Source organism: Manis pentadactyla (assembly GCF_030020395.1).
Source record: "Manis pentadactyla isolate mManPen7 chromosome 15 unlocalized genomic scaffold, mManPen7.hap1 SUPER_15_unloc_1, whole genome shotgun sequence".
NCBI classification, from domain to species: Eukaryota; Metazoa; Chordata; class Mammalia; order Pholidota; family Manidae; genus Manis; species Manis pentadactyla.
In genome coordinates this window covers 3,517,760-3,540,011 of record NW_026644588.1, presented here as the reverse complement: position 1 = coordinate 3,540,011, position 22,252 = coordinate 3,517,760, and the positions used below count along the sequence as shown (strand labels likewise).

Below are 22,252 nucleotides of genomic sequence, written 5' to 3'. Positions count from 1 at the left end.
CTGACGGGAGCGCGTCCCCTGGTGAGTGTGAGGTCCCCTTGGGGCCGTCCCTGCGGGCACAGCCCTGGTCAGATGCCACGTGGGGAGAGTGGGTGCCAAGGGCCGGGGCCGCTGCCACCACTCGCGTCTGCGCCCCGCCCCTCGGGGAGCCCCGGAGAAGCCCCTGCAGGGCGGGGGGAGGGGAGTGTCCGCCCAGGTGGGCGCGGAAGGGTGACCCCGATAATGGGGAGTCGTGCTGCGGAAGAGGGTCTGCAGCCCCCTGCACGGCCTCTGCGTACGGAGGACAGAGGCCCCGAGGGCGTATGCGACTCACTGTAATTGACGCACGTTTAAGTGTCTGAACATGAAGGAGGGAATCGGCTTCTTGGAACAACATCGGGGTTTGTATTACAGAGGAGTACAGAATTTTATAAATGAATTAGAAACAATCTTAGAGAAAAATATAATGCTTCCATTTAACATATTCAAAGTAATCTTTCCATGAAGGAGAAGATACAGCTGAAGATCATAGTATGAAATTGGAATAAAGTGTTAAGGGCATCTTTTGCGATGCAACGTGGAGAGTCTGAAATTAGAAAATTAAGATCCATGGGGAACAGAACGAGAGAGGCCAGTAGATATTGTGAGAGTTGGAAGGAAGGTGTGAGAGGATGTGAGGAACAAACAGCCCAGGGGGCCAGTGGCTGCGCATTTCCCATAGATGCAGAAATACACGTAGGTGCCACTGTGCATAAATATGAACATGAAATCTGAGTCCTGATATTTCATGGCAAAGTGAAGGAAATTAATGGGATCTGATTTTCAAACAGAAGAAAAATACCTAAAAATATGGGAACACAAAATTCCAGGAATTCATTGTCAGTGAAGCAATCTAAACACAGCCCGATATTTATAAACGGCAAAGGTGGACGGTCATTAGGGGAGAAATCGTGGTACAAGGACATGTCGGTGGCACATCTGATCTCTTGGGACTCATGTCTCCCACACTGAGCCCACGCGTTGGGGCTCCTCCTCTGGAGGTGAGGGCTTTGGGGTTGGAGCCCTGCCGTCACATGGATTTGCCCTCCTGGTCACTGTAACATATCTTTTACTTGAAATTTAAAAAATGCTTTCAAGTATCTAAATAGAAATGGAGAGAGAAAGTAAGGCATTTGAAATATGCAAGTTCTTAGACATTTTCCTCTTTAAATACTCACTAAACACAAAAGTGAAATGTGTAATAAGTTAAAAGCAATCTATGCTAAATAAAGGGAGACGCAAAAATGAGAAAAAATGGCAAAACAACTAACATTGGAACTATGTTTGTATATACATCACATGTACACTTATATTTAAGGGAGCCGAATCCAAATATTTGTGTCTGTGTAAGGGGGGGGGAGGGAGCTTTTGGAGGAAGGTAAGTGCTAAGAGCTTAGCTTATGGGAAATCTTTTTATCTAAAGGGGAAATTTAAAAATTGTTCTAAAGTATAAATGTTAATACCAATATTAACAATGGCCATAACTACCAAGAATTCTAAATACAATGCATAACCTCCAAACAAGTTGATGTAATTATATAAAACAAATAAATCTCAATCAAACCAAAAGTGGTCTGGAAATTTGACAAGAAAGCTAATATAAACTGGTGTATCTTAATGTATAATGAACTAATACTTCAACAAAATGGTTGTACTAATGCAAAATTATTCTTTTATTTAAAACATTGCAAGTTTAATTGACCCATACAAGGACGAGATCATAGTACACCCCTCAGGAAAAACAGAATCATGATATGAATAGAATCTCAAATAAAACAAAGTCATTAAAGAATACTTTATTTCAATAGAGGATGCCTTATTGTTATTTAATAAAATGAGCTGGAAGCTATATAAATATTCAACAAAGCTGAATGTAAGACACAAATTAAAATACTTTATCATCTTAAATAATATTTAATTTCAATGATATAGCACTCATAAACACTACTCATCTAGTCACTATCTATTATATTTAATTAGTCAATAATAAGAAGATATTGTGAAAGAACAACAAAACTGTATAAATAAGTTAAAACAAACACATGGAGTATTTGTTTACCTTTATGAAATATTAATAAAAAGGTATGATGAAATTCCATCATATTAAAGCTGGGAGAAAGCCTGAATCAAGAAAGCAGACACACAGAGATGTCATCAGGATGGCCTGGGGGTGCCAACCATCAGGCCTCACAGAACAATGATTTTTGACAACCAAAATCAAAGACAGCAGGTGAACCCCATCTCTGAAATACCCCCAAATCATACTGCTGACCTCCATCCCATTCAGATTCCCAAGACACGAGGGGCTCAGGAACTCACAGGAGCCCATGTCCCATTCGTCCCTACACGTCCTGTGATGTTGGGCAGAGCATCTGTTCAGGGCCTCAGCTGCTCACCTGGGGGTGCCTCCTGTCTGATTAGGCTCAGGTGTGACCAAACAGGTAGACGGTTGTCACGATCTGAGGGAACCTCAATGCCAATGCGGTATCAGTTCAGCAACACCTTTGGTTGGTACTCAGTTTCTGCACCCTAATTCAAACCCACCTCACTAAACTGTATGGAACTAAGTATAAGTTTTAGATAGAAATGTCTTGTTTACCAGTAACAAGCAGCCTTAGGCGCTGACAAACGAGTCTATGAGAACATAGCCAGTGTTCCGGTATACATACAACCAGTAATGCCAGTCTGTCATGAGGTGGGCATCCCTGCTGGATTATCCTGCATTTAATTAGTGGGCAAAGATGAACATCTGGGGCTTCAGTTTGTCCTGAGAGTCAGGGCAGGAAGGGGTGAAAGGCTGGAACCTCAGCCAGCAACTTTAGTCTCTGACTCCGTCTGATGTATTTCCAAGCCACTTTCTATTCTTCTAACTAGCAAACTATCCTTTTTAAGAATACAGGATGGAATATCTGCAACACACCAGGCAATCTTCCAGGAGCAAGTATCACCACAATTAGCATAAACTCCAATCACTCATTCATTTTGTTGTCTACTAGGGTTACTGATAAGACACAGCAAGAAGAGGTGGGCGGTACTCTCCTGAGGGAGACAGGGAGCCTGGTTAAGGAGGGACCATGGCCCCCCACGCCCCAGGTGTGGACTGTGAGGGGTGAGGTCCCCTGAGGCCACATGGATCCTTCCCCTGGGAGGGGTCCCAGCTCCTCCTCTCGCCTGTCACCACCAGGGTCAGGGTGTCACTGTGCTCGGAGCTGCTGCTCCTCCTGATATCCACACTGGTATCGTCCTGCGCAGTGTGAGCTCGTGGTTCCAGCAGAGAAACTGGCCTTGTCCCTGGACTCCTGCTGGGCCACCAGGGTTCAGGATCCAGGGACTGTCCCTTTATACAGATGATGGACAGCAGCCTGCACAGACCCCTAACTGCAGAGATCACAAACCAGCTGAACCTGAGTGGAGTGGATAAGGAGCATGAGGAAAATACAGAAAAAGATACAAAAAAGACACAGAAACCAAAGCTGGGATCAGGAGGTTCATTGCCCACGGATGGTGGACAAGTGACACTGTTTATTTTCTGAGCACCACTTATATATAAAAGCTCATAATGATGTCGTTTCCATTTCTGGTGATCTAACTTCTGGCGATATCACTCCCTGGTGCCTGGATCTGGTGATGTCACTTCTGGGGTGACATCACATCTGGCCCTCCACACCTAATAGGGTAGCACTCTAGTCTGACCAGCCCTTCAAGCTTTGACCCACACTGTGATGCAGCCCTGGCATGTGCAAGCTTGTGCATTTGGTGGAATAACTGGTCTTATTGAGTCCTTTAGGGCCTTTGTATCCAAAGGCAGAAGGAATATCTCTTCATACAGACATTAGACAGCAGCCTGCAGAGACCCCTAACACCAGATGGTCCCAGGACCCCTTGGTGACCACGGGGCCTGGGTCAGCCCAGATGGAGGGTTTGGGGAGGGCCCCTGGAAAGGAATCAGACCTGGAGTCCAGGGGTGCCCTTCCCCCATACCCGGCTGTCACTCCAAGGTCCCCAGTGGGGCCCCATCAGCCCAGACCCTCTGTGCTCCCAGCTGCCCAGTGGTTGTGAAGCAGGAGACCTGGGGAATACTCACCTGCCTGCACATGGTCCCAGGGGCCCCGACACAGCCCTGGACATGTATGTAGATATAATACATACAACAACTGCTACACGGAGGCAAGAGGCTAAAGGGACCTAGAGGTTTGCAAGGCTTCTACATTTCACTTGAAGAGGTAAAATACTAACTCGAACTTGGCTGTGTAGAGTCAGGTATGTATATGATAATATCTATGCAGCCACCTAAACAGCGTTCTTAGAGTTATAGTTAAAGCACCAATAGGGAAATGAGAATACCAAAAATATTTTTAAAGGTAAGAAAAGGTAGGAAAGGGAAAATAGAAAAACAAACAATGGAGGGGACCAATAGGAAAAATAAATGATAAACCTAAATACAACCTTATCAGTGACTACACTACATATAAATGGTCTAAACACAGTAATTAAAAGACAAAGATTACAAGATGGGTTTAAGAAAAAGCAACTACAAACAAGACCCTACCATATGCAGTTCTAAGAAATTGACGTCAAATGTAGCGATGTGGCACCTCTCCTCTGAGACTGCCTGCGCTCCCCGTTCTTCAAGTGTGTACTTTGCCTTAAATAAAACCTTCTTGCTGCTCAGCTTATTGCAACACACACACATATATAATATATTTATATACGTATAATATATATAGTGATGTAACTAGTGAAGTAAAGAAATGAACACTGTGGATGAATCTTGAGAATATTATGCTAAGTGAAAAAGGCCAGGGAGTGTGTGACCCCACTTCCATGAACTTCTCAGAGCAGGCAAATTGCTGGGACGGGAATTAGAGCAGAGAGGCCCGGGGCCTGGTGGCAGAGGACCAGGGGCCCTGCTGTTTAATGGGCAGAGAGTTTCTGTTTCAGATAATGAACATGTCCTGGAGACGGACAGCGGCCACGATTGCCCAACAGGCAAATGTACTTATGTCGCTGAATTGTACACTTGAACAATGGCTAAAAACATGAAGTTTATGGTATGTATATTTTGTCACATCAAAAAAATAGAAGGATGAGAAACATACTATACAAACATTAATCCAAAGAAAATGTAATTGGTGGTATTAGATTCCAATTGCTGCTGTCACAAATCCCCACAGACTTCATGGCTTAAAACAACACAGACATATTATTGTACAATCCTAGGGCTCAGAAGTCCAAAACCAGTCTCACTGGTATCAAGTCAAGGAATAGGGAGACATTCGTGTACTCCATCTTGGTCCAGAACCGGAAATCTAAAATGCAATGGGTTTCTGTATATTGACCATGTACCAGAGATACTGCAAAACTCCCTTTTCATTTGTAATACGTCTTTTTATTATTGTGGGTTTCCTGTGCACATGACTGTGTCATCTCTGCATAATACAATAATATTTTTATCCGTTTCAGTGCTTTCACTTTGTTTTGCTTTAATGCAATAATTTATGTAATATTTAATAAAATAAATTGTATTTTGTTATTTAATCATGCTAACATGGTACCAAGCTAACAGAACTGATCATAGGAAACATTTGGATATTCTCAGTCACAGAGGGAAGGAGCCCAAGGTCCCACCTTTACAAATGACGTCTAGTGTCCATGGCTACATGTGCCTTTACAGGTTACAGAAAATTTCCCTGTTGTTTCTGATGAGTTTTTATTTTCATTATGAATTATTGGTGCATTTTGTCAAGGGCTTTGTTCACATCTGTGGAGATGATCATTTTTTACGTATTCTGCTAATGTGTTGGTTTATATGGGTTGATTTTGAAAAACTTAAGAGACCCCGGTGGCCATGAGGTGTCCTTTTCATACATGACCGAATCGTTTGTGATGTTTTGTTTAGGGATCTACGCCTAGGTCCATGTGAGGAGGCATCCTGTGATTTCCCCGTTTTACAATTTCCTTGTCCGGTTTTGATGTCAATTTTTTCCTTGACTGAGAAAATGTGTTGGGTGTGTTTCCTCTTTTTCTAGTCACAGGAAAGGTTTTGCAAGGTTGGGGTGTGTGTGTTTCACAAGTGCATAAGCGTTTGGGGGAAGTGGCCAGGGCGGCCTCCTGAGCTGACACATCGACATATTGCAACACGATCACCGTCTTACTGTCAGCTCACAGCTCCGTGCCTGCACGAGTTGCCGTTTCTTTTCTGTGGTGGGTACATTTAAGGTCCGCTCTCTTAGAATCACTCAAGAACAGGATACAGTATTATCAGCTATAATCGCTAAGCTGCCCATCAGATCCCCAGAACGCATTTATCTTTCAACAGGAAGCGTGTGCTCCAGGCCAGCAGCTCCCCATTTCCTGCCCACCCCCATCCCGGGAACCGCCCTCTACTCTCTGTTTCTCTCAGTCATGTATTTAGATTCCACAGTTCAGTTCTGGGACAAGTTTTGATTCTAACATCAAGGTATACATAAGGGGATAGGTATCTTCCATTTATTTTTATCTCCATCATTTTGGTAAATTATATTTTTGAGGATTTTGTCCATTTCGCCTGCAGTCTCTCCCTTGCTGGCCTGCAGTGGTTCACAACGGTCTGTTCCGCACAGTCTGTGGCACCTGCCCTGCTGTCCTGATGAGGGGCGGGGGGGCCTTCTCTCTCGTTTTCCTTGGCCGTGTGGCTGGGATTGATAAATGTGATTAAAGTTTTCAAGAACGAGGTTCTCTGGCTCTGCTGACTTTTCTCTAGGTTCGCTGGGCCCCCTTAGTGCCGCTCTCGGCAGTATTCCCCTCCTTCCGCCTTCGTCTGGAGCAACGTGACGCTTTTCCCACACGCCTGATACAGTACCTTAGGTCGCTGACTGTTTTCCTACATTCCTACTATATCCTGATACATTCACCCGCGGTTCCTGACTTTCCGTTTCATGGATCTGCCGTGTCCACGTCCCTTCTGACTCAATGTAAAACCCCCTCTCACTCCCGTGTGGTTTTCCCATTTCACCTGGGGATTACTGAGACGTCTGAGGCTTTATTTCCCAAACATAAAAGTATCGGCTGTCCTTGCGGCAGGATCAGAGGCTCCCAGAGGGTCCCAGGAGCTCCTGGGGGTCCACGTGAGGAGTCCAGGCTGGCGGGTCGTTAGGTAGTGTCCAGGGGGCAGGTTTGGGGTGCCGGCAGTCTCCCCCTGGCGTGCGGGTCAGGCCCTCCTGGCTAGCGGGTGGCCAGAGCCGCATACACGCTGGGCTCTGCTGGGGGCTGCCCTGCCTGGGAGGGAGGGGACGCTGGGGTCTCCCGTCTGAGGGTCAGGTGGTTCAGCTGGGCGTAGGTCACCTCCTGGGGGGAGTCAGGTGCAGCAGCCTGCAGTGGGGGAGGGGGAGAGGGCAGGCATGTGGTTGGGGTGGGGATGCCTGGGACCCAGAGAGGAGGGGACCCACCTGACTGTCCATGCGCCTGTCCTCCTCTGCTTGACTGTCCGGGTCCAGCAACATCCCCTGAGAGGTGGCCGCTCCCCTGCTGAGTCTTGACCTGGAGCGGCTCACCTGGGTATGCGTGCCCCCCGGGGCGTCTTCGTCCTGCGTGCTCTGCTGGAGAGACAGTGGGGAGGTTGGTCTGGATCCCGCTCACCCTCCCTCAGCCAGTTTTCCACACGGCTGCCAGGGAGATGCTTCAGGACTTCCAGTCAGATCCGGTCCCTCCCCATGGGCTCCTCAGGGGCTTCCTAGGCTCGGGCCATTGGGATGCTGTCCAAGGTTCTGACTCCCACCCCGGCACGATCTTCTGCTCATTTGGCTGCAGCCACACTTTGCCTTCCTGAAAAAGCGGGTCTCTGCCCCAGGAACTTGGCACCTGCTGCTCCCTCCGCCCCACCCCTACACTCTCCCCTTTTGCTCCCTTTTCCTTCACAGCAGAGCACCCAGGACCCTAACCCCGTCCCCACATGTCTCCCACCTCAAGGTGAGGCAGGTGAGGCAGGGGTCACCGCTGCACCTACAGATGTGGGGGAAGGGTGAACCCGTGCAGCCCTGTCGGGGAGGAACGCAGGGCCCCAGGGACCTCGGGGTGGTTTCTTTGCAGCGGCACCCTCCCGGGCCCTGGGGCGCGTCCGATAGCCAGCCGGTCAGACAGAGGACGGGGAGCCAGGAGGGCTGAGGGCACAGCGTCCAGGAGGACTGAGTTCCCAGCAGCGCGCCCCAGGTGCCCAAAGAGGGAGAGGCGAGCCGTGGGGCACGCTGTGCTGAGGGACGCGAGGACAGAGTGTCCACTGGGTGAAGTGCGGCAGCGGGCGGGCCCCGGGGAAGCAGGGGCCTCACCTGGGGGTCCGGCTCCACCCCCTCCGGCTGTGCGTCCGTCACGGTGGCATCTGTGGGCACAGAGAGGTGGCTCTTGCTCAGAGTCCCTGCGACTGTGAGGCTGCAGGCCCCGCCCTGCTCCGCAGAGGCCGCCCTGACCCCGGGTGAGGTGCTGTGGGAGTCGCGCAGTGTGGGGCCCCAGTCCGCCCAGTCCGTCCCCAGGGCCCCGCTCCTGCTCACAGAGGGTCTCCTGGGCGTCAGCAGCGGGGCCGGAGCTGAGGGGGAGACGGGGCGTTAGGGGCCGGGGGCTGCGTGCGGGGTGGGCCCCGGGGCCGCGGGGACAAACTGACCTGCGCCGCGGGCCTCTGTCCCTGGGCTCGGCGTCCGCAGCACCTGCAGGAGGGGGAGTCAGCCTCTTCCGGGCTGGGGGTCAGGACGCCCCTCCACGTGGATCCCAGAGGAAACCAGAAAGTGGGGGCGCATCCCTGCCTGACCTTTCAGTGTTTGATGAGATCGGAAAGATGAAAAAGTGCCTTAAACTTGCAAGCGTGCCCTGACACGGGGTGTTTCCTGCCTGGACTGTGGGGTTTGAGATTCCGGAGGGTCTTTTTCTAAGCTGACCTTTCCCAGCCCTGGTTCCCCCTGGCTGGGCCCCGGGAGCCCCCCCTGCGCCCCGGCTCCCCCGTCCCCACTCACCCGGCTTCCTGCGCCTGCGCAGCCGCTGGCGGCAGAGCAGGAGCAGCAGCAGGACGGCCAGCAGGAGGGCGCAGGCCGCGGAGACCCCGACGAGGACCAGCACCGGCCACTTCGGGCCTGCGGCGGGGCGGGGCGCAGGGCCGTTCAGGGGCGCCCGCTGGGGGCCAGGCAGGGTGTCCCTCCATCTCTGCCCGCAGGCCGCCCACCACCCACGTTACAGGTGGGGAGCGGGGGCGGGAGGGACCCGGGACTGGCTCCCTGTGCTCCCCTCCTGGCCCCGGGGGGACCCGGGTTCGGGCTCCGGGACCCCATCAGCAGGACCCCTGAACCAGAGTCCCCATCTGGGCCGAGAGTCCGTCCTGACCATCTTGTTACCTGAACCCCGGACCTCGCCCTGCCTCCCCACCCTGAGCAGTGTTCCCCTCACTGTGCAGACGGGACAGGCCCTGAGCTCACAGCTCAGGACATCTCAGCAGCCCCTTCCTCACCTGAGACCTGGAGCTCCAGGGGGTCACTGGGGTGTGACAGCACGTAGGGGGCGCTGCTGTTTGCACTGTAGCACCTGTAGGTGCCCCCGTGGGCTGGGGTCACAGGGCTCATGGGGAATTCGGCCTGGCTCTGCTGTGTTCCGTTCTTTGATCTGAGACGCAGGGGGGGCTGGACTGCCCCCTCCTTGAACAGAAGGAAAGTGTCCCCCGGGCTCCCCGACTGGCACAGCAGGGTCACCTTCTCCCCTGAGGCCACCGTGGGGCCCGGCTGCACCGAGAGGGAGGGTCTGTCCGGGAGCTGTCCTAGGGAGAGGAAGGTGGGTGAGGGGTGCCACCGCCCTGTTCTGACGTAGCCACCAGCCTCTCTGCCTCTCTCCCTCCCTGGGGTCCCCACACACCCGTATCTGAACATCACCACCAGGGCCCCCGGCAGGCCCTGTGCAGAGTCTGGGCTCCTGACTGACCCACCGGCTCCTCACCTGCCACCAGGACGTCCAGGGGGTCGCTGGGGGCCGACCACTCGGAGGAGAGGCTGTGTCCCCCGTAGCACCTGTACCGGCCCCCGTGTGAGGGTCTCACAGGGCCCAGGGGGATGTGGGCCTGGGGCTGCCACACAAGGCTCTGGGGGAGGCCTTGTCCCCCATCCTGGGTCAGAGCAAACCTGTCATAGCCGACGTCAGAGTGACACTGGAGGGTCAGGTTCTGCCCAGGGGTCACGACAGGGCCCTGCTGGCTCAGGAGGGAGGGCTTCCCGGACACACCTGGGGGAAAGACCAGCGGGCATGGCAGGGACTGCTCCCCAAGCCCCCTCCCGTCCTGACCCGGGTCTCACTGACTCCCACCCCCTGTGTCTCTGGCCCAGGAGCCCCAGGCTCCCCTCAGCCCACCCCCTGCTCTGGGGTCCCCGGGGAGCAGAGCCCCCTAACCTGTCTGGTGCCTCCAAACCCAGAGGGGGCAGGGCTGGTCCTCACCTGAGACCAGGAGGTCCAGGGGGTCACTGGGCTCTGACCACACCTGGGGGCTGTTCCTGAAATACCCGTAGCATCTGAACGTCCACCTGCGGCTGGGGGTCACGGGGCCCACAGGGAACAAGGCCTCGCGCTGCCCACCAGGGAGTTGCTGTGCAACCAGGGTCCTGGAGGGCTTGTGTTGTCCTTCCTCCGTCAGAATGAACTGTTTGAATCCTTGCCATGAGTGACACTGAAGGGTGACGTTCCCTCCTGAGGTCACGACAGGGCTGGGCAGGGCTGAGAGGCTGGGTTTGCTGTAGGCTCCTAGGAGAGGGGAGGCGGCCGTGATAAATGGGGCTCACATCCCCACATACCCCCAGGGCTGGGCTTGGAGAGGGGACACCCGAGAGCAGACCCCCTTCCTGAGGGCAGAGCCTGGGGCTGGGGCCCTGAGTGGGTCTCACCTGTCACCACCAGCTCCAGGGGGTCACTACGCTCTGACCAGCCAGGGAGGCTGTCATAGGAACAGCGATACGTCCCTGTGAGCGGTTTTGTCGTGGTTCGGATGGAGAACGTGGCCTTGTCCCCAGGCCCCAGTGGCCTCTGCATGTTCCAGGGTAGTAAGCTTCCTTCTTTCTCCAGATGGTACTCCTGTGCCCCCAGGGTGCCCTGACACCAGATGGTCACGGGGCTCCCCTTGGGGACCACAGAGCCTGGCTCAGCCCAGATGATGGGTTTGGGGAGGGTCCCTGGAAGGAAACCAGAGGCTGGGTCCCAAGCCCTCCCACCCCGGGTCCCCAGCTCAGCCCCAAACCTCCCAGGCGCCCAACGGCTCAGCCCAGACCTGCAGGTCTCCATCCCCAGGTGCCCGGGGGGTGGCCATCGTCCCCATGAGGAGGAAGGGGCTGGGCCCCTGGGGACAGACTCACCGGCCTGCACGCGGGTCCTCGGGCCCACACTCAGCCCTGGGAGAGAGTCCGGTGAGGTCCCTGCCCTGGAGCCTGAGTAGAGCCCCCCTCCCCGTGAGGCTGCTGAGCCCCGGGGTCTCCCCCTACAGACCAGGCCAGGGTGGGGGGCAGGTCCCTCCCTGACCAGGGCGCCCCGGGCACTCACCGAGGCAGAGCAGTGCCGTGAGGGTGGGCGTCATGGCGGCTGCTCCCTGTGGCCACGGTGCCCGGAGGACAGGCAGACCACAGGGCGTGGCACTGGGGGGAGGGCTCTGTGTCACGGGGCCCATGTGTCTGCAGCCCGCAGGAAGGGGAACAGCCTCCTGGAGCCCGGCCCTGGGTCCCTGCGGAGCAGCCAGCAGCCCCAGGCCTCCCCGAGATGCCCCTCCAAGGGAGGGGTACCAGCCACGGCCCTCCTCCCAGGGGTCTCCCTCACCCCACCAGCACATCCCGCGGGGCCTCGCCCCGGACGGGGTCCCCCAGCCCTGGGGATGCTTCAGGGGCCACGGTGTCCAGCTGCCCTCAGAGCCCAGGGCTGCAGACCCACGTCTGCTGGGTCACTGTGCGTTCAGGGCCGGGGCGCCGAGGCCGTGAGCCTCGGGGGGACACGGGGAGCAGGGCAGGGAACCGGCCACCTCAGGGCTGGGCTGGGGGCTCCTCACCCCCGCCCCTCAGGGGCTTCCCTAGTTGCTGAGCACGGAGTCCCCCCCCACCTCCTGGGTCCTTCCTGCCTCCTCACACCCCTTGTTCCTGGGGCAGGGCTCTGCCCCCCACAGGGTCCGCCTCAGCTTTGGGGGGGCAGTGCGTGGTTAGGGCTGGTCGGGACAGAGCTGATTCCTGGGTAAGTGTTCCTCGCCGCCCACTGCCCGTGTGTCCGTGGGTGTCACTGCCTCGTCTCTGAGCCTCAGGCTCCTCCTGGGCCGCGTGCTGTCCCGACCCCGCTCCCGGGGTGGCCGCGGGTCAGTGGTGCCCAGGGACGGTCAGTCATTGTGAACCTGCAGGCCTGGTGATGCGTGTGGCGTCTGCGGCGGGAGAGGTCGTGGTGTCGGCCCCACAGGGCAGGTGGGAGATGGGTGTCCCCACTCCAGAGCCCCATGTGCCCGTAAAGCCGAGAAATGGTCTCTGTATTTCTGAAATATGCAGCCACAGTTATGCAAAAAAAGGGAACCGAAATTGAGAGGGAACCACAGCGGGAGAGGCCAGACTGAGTGGCCTCTGGTGCCGGGCGCAGCCCTCGGTCATCAGAGGGAAGGTGTCCTTCTGGGGGGACAGGAGAGGGGGCCCGTTTCCTCAGGAGGGAGGCTCCGGGCTCCGGGTGAATAGAGGGGATGTCCCCCCACCCTGGTTTGGGACGGGCGCTGGCACCCCTCTGCCCCCCCGCCCCCGGCCCAGCACTGTCCCCGCCCCCGTGGGGGGGGGAAGCAGGGTCTGTCCAGGGGAGTCTGACGGGAGCGCGCGTCCCCGGGTGAGTGTGAGGTCCCCTTGGGGCCGTCCCTGCGGGCACAGCCCTGGTCAGATGCCACGTGGGGAAAGTGGGCGCCAAGGGCCGGGACCGCTGCCCCCACCCGCGCCTGCGCCCCGCCCCTCGGGGAGCCCCGGAGAAGCTCCTGCAGGGCGGGGGGAGGGGAGTGTCCGCCCAGGTGGGCGCGGAGGGGTGACCCCAGTAGTGGGGAGTCGTGCTGCGGAAGAGGGTCTGCAGCCCCGTGCACGGGCTCTGCCTACGGAGGACAGAGGCCCCGAGGGCGTATGCGACTCACTGTAATTGACGCATGTTTAAGTGTCTGAACATGAAGGAGGGAATCGGCTTCTTGGAACAACATCAGGGTTTATATTACAGAAGAGTACAGAATTTTATAAATGAATTAGAAAAATATCTTAGAGAGAAATATAATACTCTCTTATAATACAGTCAAAATAATCTTTCCATCAGGGAGAAGATCATAGTATGAAATTGGAATACAACTTAGAGGGCATCTTTTACGATGCAACACAGAGTCTGGAATTATAAAATTAAGATCCATGGGAAACAGAAAGAGAGAGGCCAGTGGATATTGTGAGAGTTGAAGGGAAGTGTGAGATGATGTCTGGGAACAGCCCAGGAGGCCAGTGGCTGGGCATTTCCCACAGATGCAGAAATACACGTCGGTGCCAGGGTGCCTAAGTATGAACACGAAATCTGTAGCTTGATATTCAAGGACAAATTTATTCATTTGTCTCCAAACACTAAAAGATTAAGTGACCTACTTAAGGGTTAGAAGAATGTATGTCTCCCAGAAAGGAGTTTATACTAACAGAAAGCTCTTATCTGATAAAAATCATTAAATAATATTTTGGTTTTAATTTTACTCATTTCGATTATAACCCATAACCCAGAAAAAATGAAGAAATCCCCGAATGAAAGACCATTTGCACATTTACAAATGGATAAATTCAGTTGACCAAACCCTAACCCTTTAAGTACTTTTAATTAGCAGCTAAAACTTCTCTGGTTAGACTGAATTTTCCCTTGTTCTGATTTTATGCCCAGGCTATTGATACTGTAATTTACCTTAAAAAAAATATCTCCCTAAGCTCCCATGTAAAACCGTTACAGAAAGTCACCATGAAGCCTCTTGTGTCATCGTGTAACAGACCGTCCCTGGCATGTTGCAACCGTTACATTTATTTTTTCAAAATGAATTTCATGTAGTCGTCTGCCCAACATACAAGCTGTATTTCTGAAAGGCAGTTGATCAGACATATTGTGCCCCCACCATCACCAGCGTGACAGACTAGGAGGTTAGATTTGTTAGAAGGGACGTCAATAAAAGTCCACTTCAGAACCACTCTGGAAGTGACCATTTCAGGCACCTCAAATACGGTTCTTAAGACCCAGGTCCGCAGCCAAAGATACATGCTTCCCCACGTCATTTAAAGGTGCCATGGATCCTATAGCCTGGATTTCCCAACCCGCTGAGAACTGATTCTGACGTTCATCACAAGGTCTCTGGAGATGCAGACAATTTTCCTAAGTCATCTCTGTCCCAAGATTCTATACATGGAATAGAGAACATCGGGTGTAGGCTGTGGACACGTGACTTACCTTTAGACTTCCGTCTCATTTTGTGTATATTCTGGCTAAGAATCCTGCCAGGGCCTGCGTTCTCTGTGGGGCTGGTTCTGCTTACGGTTCGGGCTGCCTCTTGCTCCAGATGTTCTGTGCGTATCGTGACCTTTTTGCTTGTAGTTCACATTCCCTGGAACTTTGTGGGGATTTTTGTGGCTTGTGCTGGGGAAACCTACTTCCTCTCCCCGACTTGGTTTTACTTCCTCCAGGCCCCTGGGGCACTACCAGCCTCCATAAATGTTAAATCCTCATCATCCGGTAAGTGAAGATCTGTAGTGTTTCCAGACACGCGGGTGCTATGAACTCGGGCCACGCAGCGGTGTGAGGGCGGGCCCGCAGACGTGTGTTCCCAGAGGCGACCTTCTTCCCTTCAGCCGGAGCCAAGGCAAGTCGCACAACTTTTTCTGCTCTCTGCTTTTTCAAGTAAAAATTATTTTTGTGACCCGCCCTTTCTCTCAGGGCCCAGTTCTTTGTGGTTCCTGGTTTTAGGGAGTCTCCAACCCAACCCGTATTTGAGCTCACAGATTTGCTCCTGAACCCCTGTTTTGCCATTTTAAAACTAGAATTCTAGGCCACCTGGGGTTAGTCAATGCTCCCAGAGCAGCCGATGCCCCTGGTATTTGCTTTCCTCCCTAAATGCATGCTCATTTCACTCTGATTTGAGAGGATTTCCATTTGCAAATTCGGTCATGTTTTATTTTTACTTAAAAAATGTTTGTATTGAGGTACACACAATAAAATGCACAAATCCTAGCGTAGAGCTTGATGGGTTTTGACATGGGTGTACACCCATGTAATGTCTGCTAAGGTATCAGACATTCTTACTAATTTTTTTCCCTTTCACCTATTTCATCCATCCTCTATGCCCCTGTGGCAACCACCAGTCAGTTTTCTGTGTTTATGAGCCTATTTCCGTTTTGTTGTTCATTTGTTTCATTTTTTAGATCCCGCATATAAGTGAAATCTTACTGTATTTGTCTTTCTCCACCTGGCTTATTTCACTGAGCATAGCGCCCTCAATGTCCATCCACATTGTTGCAGATAGCAAGATTTCCTTCTTTTTATGGCTGAGTAATATTCCATTGCATACATGTACCACTTCTTTATCCAATCATCTGTCAGTGGACATCTAGGTTGTTTCCTTATCTTGGTTATTGTGAATAATGTGGCAATAAACATAGGGGTGTCTATATTTTTTCATATCAGGGATTTTGTTTTCTTCAGGTAAATTCCTAGAAGTGGAGTTACTGGGTTGAATGGTATTTCTACTTTTACTTTTTTGAACAACCTCCATACTGCTTTGTACAGTGGCCTCACCAATTGACATTCCCACCAACAGTGTAGGAGGGTTCCCTTTCTCCACATCCTTGCCAACACTTGTTATTTCTTGCCTTTGATAGTAGCCATTCTGGCTAGTGTGAGGTGATATCTCACTGTAGTTTTGATTTTCATGTCTCTGATGATTAGTGACGTGGCACAACTTTTCATGTGCCTGTTGGCCATCTGTATGTCTTCTTTAAAAAAATGTCTATTTGGTCCTCTGTCCATTTTTAAATCTGGTGTTGCGTTGTATGAGTTCTTTACATATTTTGGATATTAACCCCTTATTAGGAATATTAATATTAGCCCCTTATCAGATATATAGTTTGTGAATATCTTCTCCCATTCAGTAGGTTGCCTTTTCATTTTGCTGATGGTGTTCTTTGCTGTCCAGAAGCTTGCTAGTTTGGTGTAGTCCCACTTGTTCATTTTTGCTTTTGTTTCCCTTGCCTGGGGAGACAGATCCAGAAAAAAAATGACAAATACTGATGTTCAGGAGTTCACTGTCTCTGTTTTCTCCCAGGAGTTTTATGGTTTCAGGTCTTATATTTAGGCGTTTAATCCATTTCAAGTTTGTTTTTCTGCCTGGAGTAAGAGTGATCCAGTTTCATTCTCCTGTATGCAGCTGTCTGGTATTCCCAACATCATTTACTGAAGAGACTGTCTTTTCCCTATTTGTCTATTCTTGCCTCCTTTGTCACATATTAATTGACCAGATAGTGTAAGAATGGAAATAAGTTAGCATAAGCATAGCCATCTTAAGGGCCTAGAAGACATTTTCTGAGTATGTGACTTAGAAAAAAAACTGGAACTGGGTAAGGCCTTGAAAAACAAGCTAATCATGAACACCGGGTTGGGGGCAGCTGTGGCCTTCGGTCAGCTAACCTTGGTCAGCTAATCTTACATACCAAGCTTATCGTGCAGAACCTCCCTAACAATTGAGGAGTGGTCTTATCTTGCTCTCGCTTAACCTCAGGATGTATGACTTGCAAAAATAATGTGCAGCTGTGGAAAATTACTAAGAGTTAAGTGTTTTGAAAATGCCATATAAACCCTTGGCTCTGAGTGCTCGGGGTCCTTGTTGAAACCCGCTGCGCTGGGCAGACACTTGGACCCCAGCTAGCTGGAATAACAATAAACCTCTTGCTTGTTGCATCGATCTGCCGTGGCCTTCGTCTCCTCACTGGGGGGAAGCGCAGACCGGAATAAGGCCGTTGGGTCTTACAATAGGGCTTATTTCTGGACTCTTTATTCTGTTTCATTAGCCTGTGTATCTGTTCTTGTGTCAGCACCATATATATGGTATGTATGTAATACACATATTATATAATATGTATAAAATGGTTTGTGATATATGTATATAAATCAAGTAAATAAGGAAAATATTTTGTGATATATATAGCACATATTAAAAGTCCTATTGTCCCTAAAATGTTGAGTATTTATTAGTCAAAATCCAGACATCCCTAATTCTTCCGTATTGCTAGTGTGTACATTCTCTTCTTGAGTATGTATGGTGCAATTTAATTATAGCAATAACAGTAAGAAGATATTACTAAAAAAATCTAATACTTCATGATGTTAGTAAAATACTTCAACATGGAATGTTTGTTTAAATCTCTGAAATACTAAGAAAAAAGGGTGATGACATTACATTATATCAAAACTTGGAGAATGTTAGAATCAAAAAAGCAGATTCAGCAAGACATCAGATTCACAGAGATGTCAGCAGAATGGCATAATACGAGTTCCTACCATTAAGCTCCAAAAATAATTGGTTTGGCAACCAAAGCTGGAGGCAGGTGAACCCCATCTCTCAAATGCCCCCAAGGCCATGTTGCTGACCTGCATCCCATTCAGATTCAGGGACATGATGAGCCTGGAAGCTCATATGGACCCATTTTCTATTCCTCACTACATATCCTGTGATGTTGGGCAGTGGGTTTGTCCAGAGACCAGTGTCTCACCTGGAAAGTGGCTCTGAGTAGATTCAGGTGAGGCTGAACAGGTGGACGGTGGTCATGTTTTGGGGGAACCTTAGTGCTGACATGGGAAGTGTTTGTTTTACCAGATCAGGAGCAACTTTGGTTGGTACTCAGTGTCTAGGGAAGGCTATGGCCCCCTCCATCCTACTTCAACCCCATTGCACTAAATTTTATGGAAAATAAGCATAGGTTATGAATAGAAAGGTGTTATTTACCACTAACAACAAAAGACTTGCCACTCGACAAATAAAAGTCCATAAGAACATCAGCAGGTCCAGGTAGCAGCTTGCATCTTCAACAAAACTTCCAAAGTCTCCTTGTTCTTTACACTGAATTACATGGGAAGGTTTCCCTTCAAATATTTATAGGTCTAAACAGAATTATGTCCCCCAAATAATGAATGTTTCTCCTTTGAACTTAATGCACACAATGGAATAACATCGTGCTTAGTATTTCCCTTCGCTGTCGTGCTTGAAAAGTGATCTGTATTCCTGTTTACAGTTTCAGTGTGTGCTTTTCCCGATGTAAAATATTTCATTCCACATATATAACACAACATGCACTGGCTGTGGTATCATTTCTGTGGTATTTGTCTACGTTGAACGACATGCCTGTCAATATTCTTTTGGAAGTGCCACACGCTTGCCCACACACGTTCCTGTGTGCGGTTACGGGCCGGAGCTGCGTGTCTTCCTCAAACTGACGGAAGCAGCTTTCAGTCCTCCCAGTTGTGTTGGGATTCTAGGCACTCCCTATTTCTCCTGCAATGGCTCGTTTTCTCCTTTTGCCTGTCATATGGATGTACTGGGATTTGGGCATCACAATCTCACTGAAACTGTGGCATAACCTTGAGGCAGAAATCACCATGGCCTTTAAAACAGAAGAAATACGCGTGCAGCTCAGGGTCCCTGGTGAGCTGGGCTCCGGCTGGACGGTACACACTCGCGAGAGGCGTCTTATGCATTCCACCCCAGCTGCACGTACACTGGCGTCTTGAAGTTGGCCATGAGGGAGTATTCACACCAAAGGAACAGGCAAATGCCATGAATCAGGGCCTTGGGAAAAATTACTTTTCAGAGTTGGTTTGCCAGCACGGCACTGCGTCTGTCATCTGATGGAGAGAGAAGCACCTGGTGAGTCCCGAGGGGGATTTAGGAAGTGGGTCTGGATTTACCTCTTCTGTGCTGGACCCAATTTTCACCCATTTATGCAGCCACCAAACACGGATTCTGTGCACAGAAATTCACTGGCCCTGGAGTCAGAACTGACTGGAACAGCTTCTGCCTATGCCGGCTGGCAGAACAATGTCCCAGATACGGATGGGGTTTGTCAGTGGGTCAGTCCAAGAGTGGCTGAGCCAACCAGGGCTCGGCTTAGGCCCCCAACCGTCCTACCCGAAGCTGAGAGGCGCCCCGGCTCTTCCTGCGCGGGCTGAGACCCTCGGAGCCCCGGTGGGGCCGGGATCCTGGGATCAGCACCAAGGACAGGGGCCGGGCCTGGGGTCTCTCTGCCCGCCTCGCCCGCCTCAGGGGGCTCCTTCCTCTTTATGGCTACGCTCCACACTGACCACCTGGCAGGGGTCAGTGACCTCGAGGCTGCCTGAGACCGGAGGCCCCTCCGCAGACCCCGCCTTCCTCCCCTGCCCCTGCGGGAAACAGCGCCTTCTGTGTGCGTCTGGCATGTTGACCTGAGAATCTGGCAAAGCCTGGTGGAACCTGAACCTCTGGGCATGGAGGCCTTGTTACCCAGCAGACATGAGGTTCCTCCGTGAGGGTGAGGGTCTGCACCCCAAATGCTGTGGGAACAGGGCAGGGGAGGCTGTGGGGCTGTGGCCCATCTTCATGTATCTTACCCCAGAGCTTTGCCTCAAAAGTCAGCTCTTTACACCCTCAGTCTCTGCCCCACACAGCCCAGCCCTGCCTCTGTGTGTCTGTGAGGTGGGGTACAGACAGAGCATGGGGCTCCCCACCTTCCATCACTCCACGGGGTGGGGTCCCCAGTGGCTGACCTCACGGTGCCTCCTTTCCTCCCACCCCAGTCCAGTGCCCCCTGTGACCTCTGACCTCTATCAGACACGGAGACACGGTCCCTCCTGGCGCCACAGTGGGCTTGGGTCAGACGAGAGGGAGGGTGGGCTGCACACCCCTGAGCGGGAGAGCTGAGCCGTGTTAGGGGGCTGTCACCCCACACCCCTGCACCCCCCAGCGCCACAGACGCGTCTAGAGCAGAGAGATGGGAAGACGTCCCCTCAGGGCCCCCCTCGGCCTCTGTGGTCAGCTGGGGCTTGGGAAGGGACCCGCCTGGTCCCAAGGGCTCTACGAAGGCCCACCTGGGAGTGGCAGACATGCTCAGCGGCCCGCTGGGGGATGTTCCCGAGGGTGGGCGTGGGCTGCGGACCCGGGAACCGCGCCCATCTGGACGGAGGAAAGCAGAAGCGAGACTGGGGGGAGGTCATATGGGGGCTGATCCCGGGCAGCCTTGCGGTCAGAGGGGAGTGTGGGTGGACACGAGGCCAGCGAGGACCCCGGGAGGACGGGGGCGGGACTGCGGGACGGAGGCGACACAGGGCGGAGGGGCGCTGGGGGCTGCGTGGTCATTGCGTGAACGGCTGCGGGGGCAAGAGCCGGGGCTGAGGGCGACCGTCACCCCCTGCCTGGGTGTCCTGGAGGGGTCAAGGGTGACCTCAGGGAACCGGCGTAGGGGGCTGCGGCCTGGGGTTTGTGCCACCCTCTTCTGCTCGCCCAGGAAAGCGCAGGTCCTCGCGGCCCCGCACCCGGGTGGTTCTTCTCACACAGATTCCTCCTGATGCGCCGGTTTCTGTGACCAGCACGTCCCCTTCTCTGCTCCTTGGGGCAAATCACTTGCGTCATTTCTGCCTCTCAGAACACCCTGCAAGGCTCTGCACTTCAACCTGTGGAGACGCTACAGGGTTCAGACAAGGATGGCTCTCAGGAAGCTCCCTTCTGAGGACAGTAATGAACATATATTTCCATTTCTCCACAGAGCAATGGAAAGGGAGGCCACGAGAGGAGGCAGCCTTCTAAAGAGCACCCGCCCGTCCAGGAAATGGCTGTGTCACGTTCAGGTTTAAGGACAGCTGGAAGAGAAGGGTGTGAACGTCCCCAGTTAGAATGTGCAACTGCCTATTTCTCTTCAGCTCAAGCAGGCTGCCTCTTGTGTGGTGAAACTTGTGTCTAGTTGAATGCACCTTTAGAATTATGTTTTCTTGGAGAATAGACCTTTTTTTCATGCAATGCTACTCTGTCTTTGATAATATTGTTTTGCTCTGAAATATATATCTTGTCTGATGTTCACAGAGATGCTCAAGATTTCATGGGTTAGTATTTGTATATATGTATCCTCCTCCAGACATTTATATCCACTGTTTATTATAATTTATAAGGATTATTATTTACATGGCAGTATATATAATGTATTTAAAGAGTGTTTCTTATGGACGACTCTGGTTGGGTCTCTCTTTTTTATCCAAGCTACAATCTCTGCCCTTAAACCAGTGTATATTATACCATTCACGTTTGAAGTGATAATTGCTGTGGCTGGAATGAGTTCTGCCATCTTGCTCCCTTTTTTATTTATGCTGGGGGTCCCATTCTATTTATTTACTTCATCTTGTGTTGTCTACTTTAATTTAGTTGAACATTTTTATGATTCCAGTTTATATTCCCTATAGACAAAGTATTGACATGCTGTTTTCTTTTTTCTCCAGCGATTGCTAAGATTTCACAATATTCATTTTTTATCACACAGGTTCTGCCTCAGCTATATGACTGCATCTGTACTATAAGGGCCTAACTGTTGTATATTCTTATTTTGTCCTTCCTGTTCTTTGTGCTAAACACACAATACACTGTCGCTCTTTTTGCATGTACCAATCAATTGGGTTTTAGGAAAGAAAGTTAGAAATCAAGTTTATTTACCTTACCTAGTTTAGTTTCTCATGCTCCTCATTCCTTACGTAGAGCCGAGTTCCTGACTGAAATCCAAGTCCTCTGCTTAGACAAGAACCTCCTTAACAATGCTTGCAGAGCAAAAATACATTATAGCTCATAAATTCACCACTTAGGAAGTGTATATCCCCTGGAAATAGGGTTCTCATTGGATAGTTTGTTTTCCTTTAGGCACGTTCATGTTATCTCAGTTTTGGTAAGTCTGCTGTAGTTCTTACCCTCGTTCCTCTGCAGATAAACTGTTTCTTTTCTCTGGGTACCTTCACTTTATCTTTACCTGTGCTGTCATCAGGGTGGATATGATACGCCTAATTTTCTTTTTTGAGTCGTGACTTGTGTACTCCTGTTTCAGATCACAATGTCTTAGCCTTTCACTATTTTTCGTGACCTTGAGAGTTCTGAGTAGTGCTCTTCCAGGTCGTTGGAATGTCCTGTAGTTCAGGTTTCTCTGATGCTTTCACACGACCAGACTGGGATCATGAGCTTTGGGAA

General features: G+C 51.5%; 1 protein-coding gene across 14 annotated transcripts in view; it reads right to left on the bottom strand.

The window, feature by feature from the left end:
- LOC118910261 (leukocyte immunoglobulin-like receptor subfamily A member 6) overlaps window positions 1-22,252 on the bottom strand; it is a 91,030-nt gene that overhangs the window by 24,168 nt on the left and 44,610 nt on the right. For 3 of the 14 annotated variants that reach the window (XM_057496635.1, XM_057496634.1, XM_057496636.1), the window contains 7 exons: window positions 9,485-9,787; window positions 8,997-9,113; window positions 8,651-8,693; window positions 8,541-8,575; window positions 8,322-8,371; window positions 7,446-7,595; window positions 7,053-7,368 (listed from right to left, as the gene is read on the bottom strand). In XM_057496635.1, the coding sequence (XP_057352618.1) occupies window positions 7,222-7,368; window positions 7,446-7,595; window positions 8,322-8,371; window positions 8,541-8,575; window positions 8,651-8,693; window positions 8,997-9,113; window positions 9,485-9,787 (845 nt within the window). In that variant the 3' untranslated portion in view covers window positions 7,053-7,221. Of the gene's footprint in view, window positions 1-7,052; window positions 7,369-7,445; window positions 7,596-7,959; window positions 7,999-8,321; window positions 8,372-8,540; window positions 8,576-8,650; window positions 8,790-8,996; window positions 9,114-9,484; window positions 9,788-9,963; window positions 10,246-10,455; window positions 10,759-10,898; window positions 11,184-11,363; window positions 11,400-11,547; window positions 11,645-22,252 lie in introns of those variants that run through there. The other 11 variants (XM_057496628.1, XM_057496639.1, XM_057496627.1 and 8 more) reach the window with 10 other exon arrangements.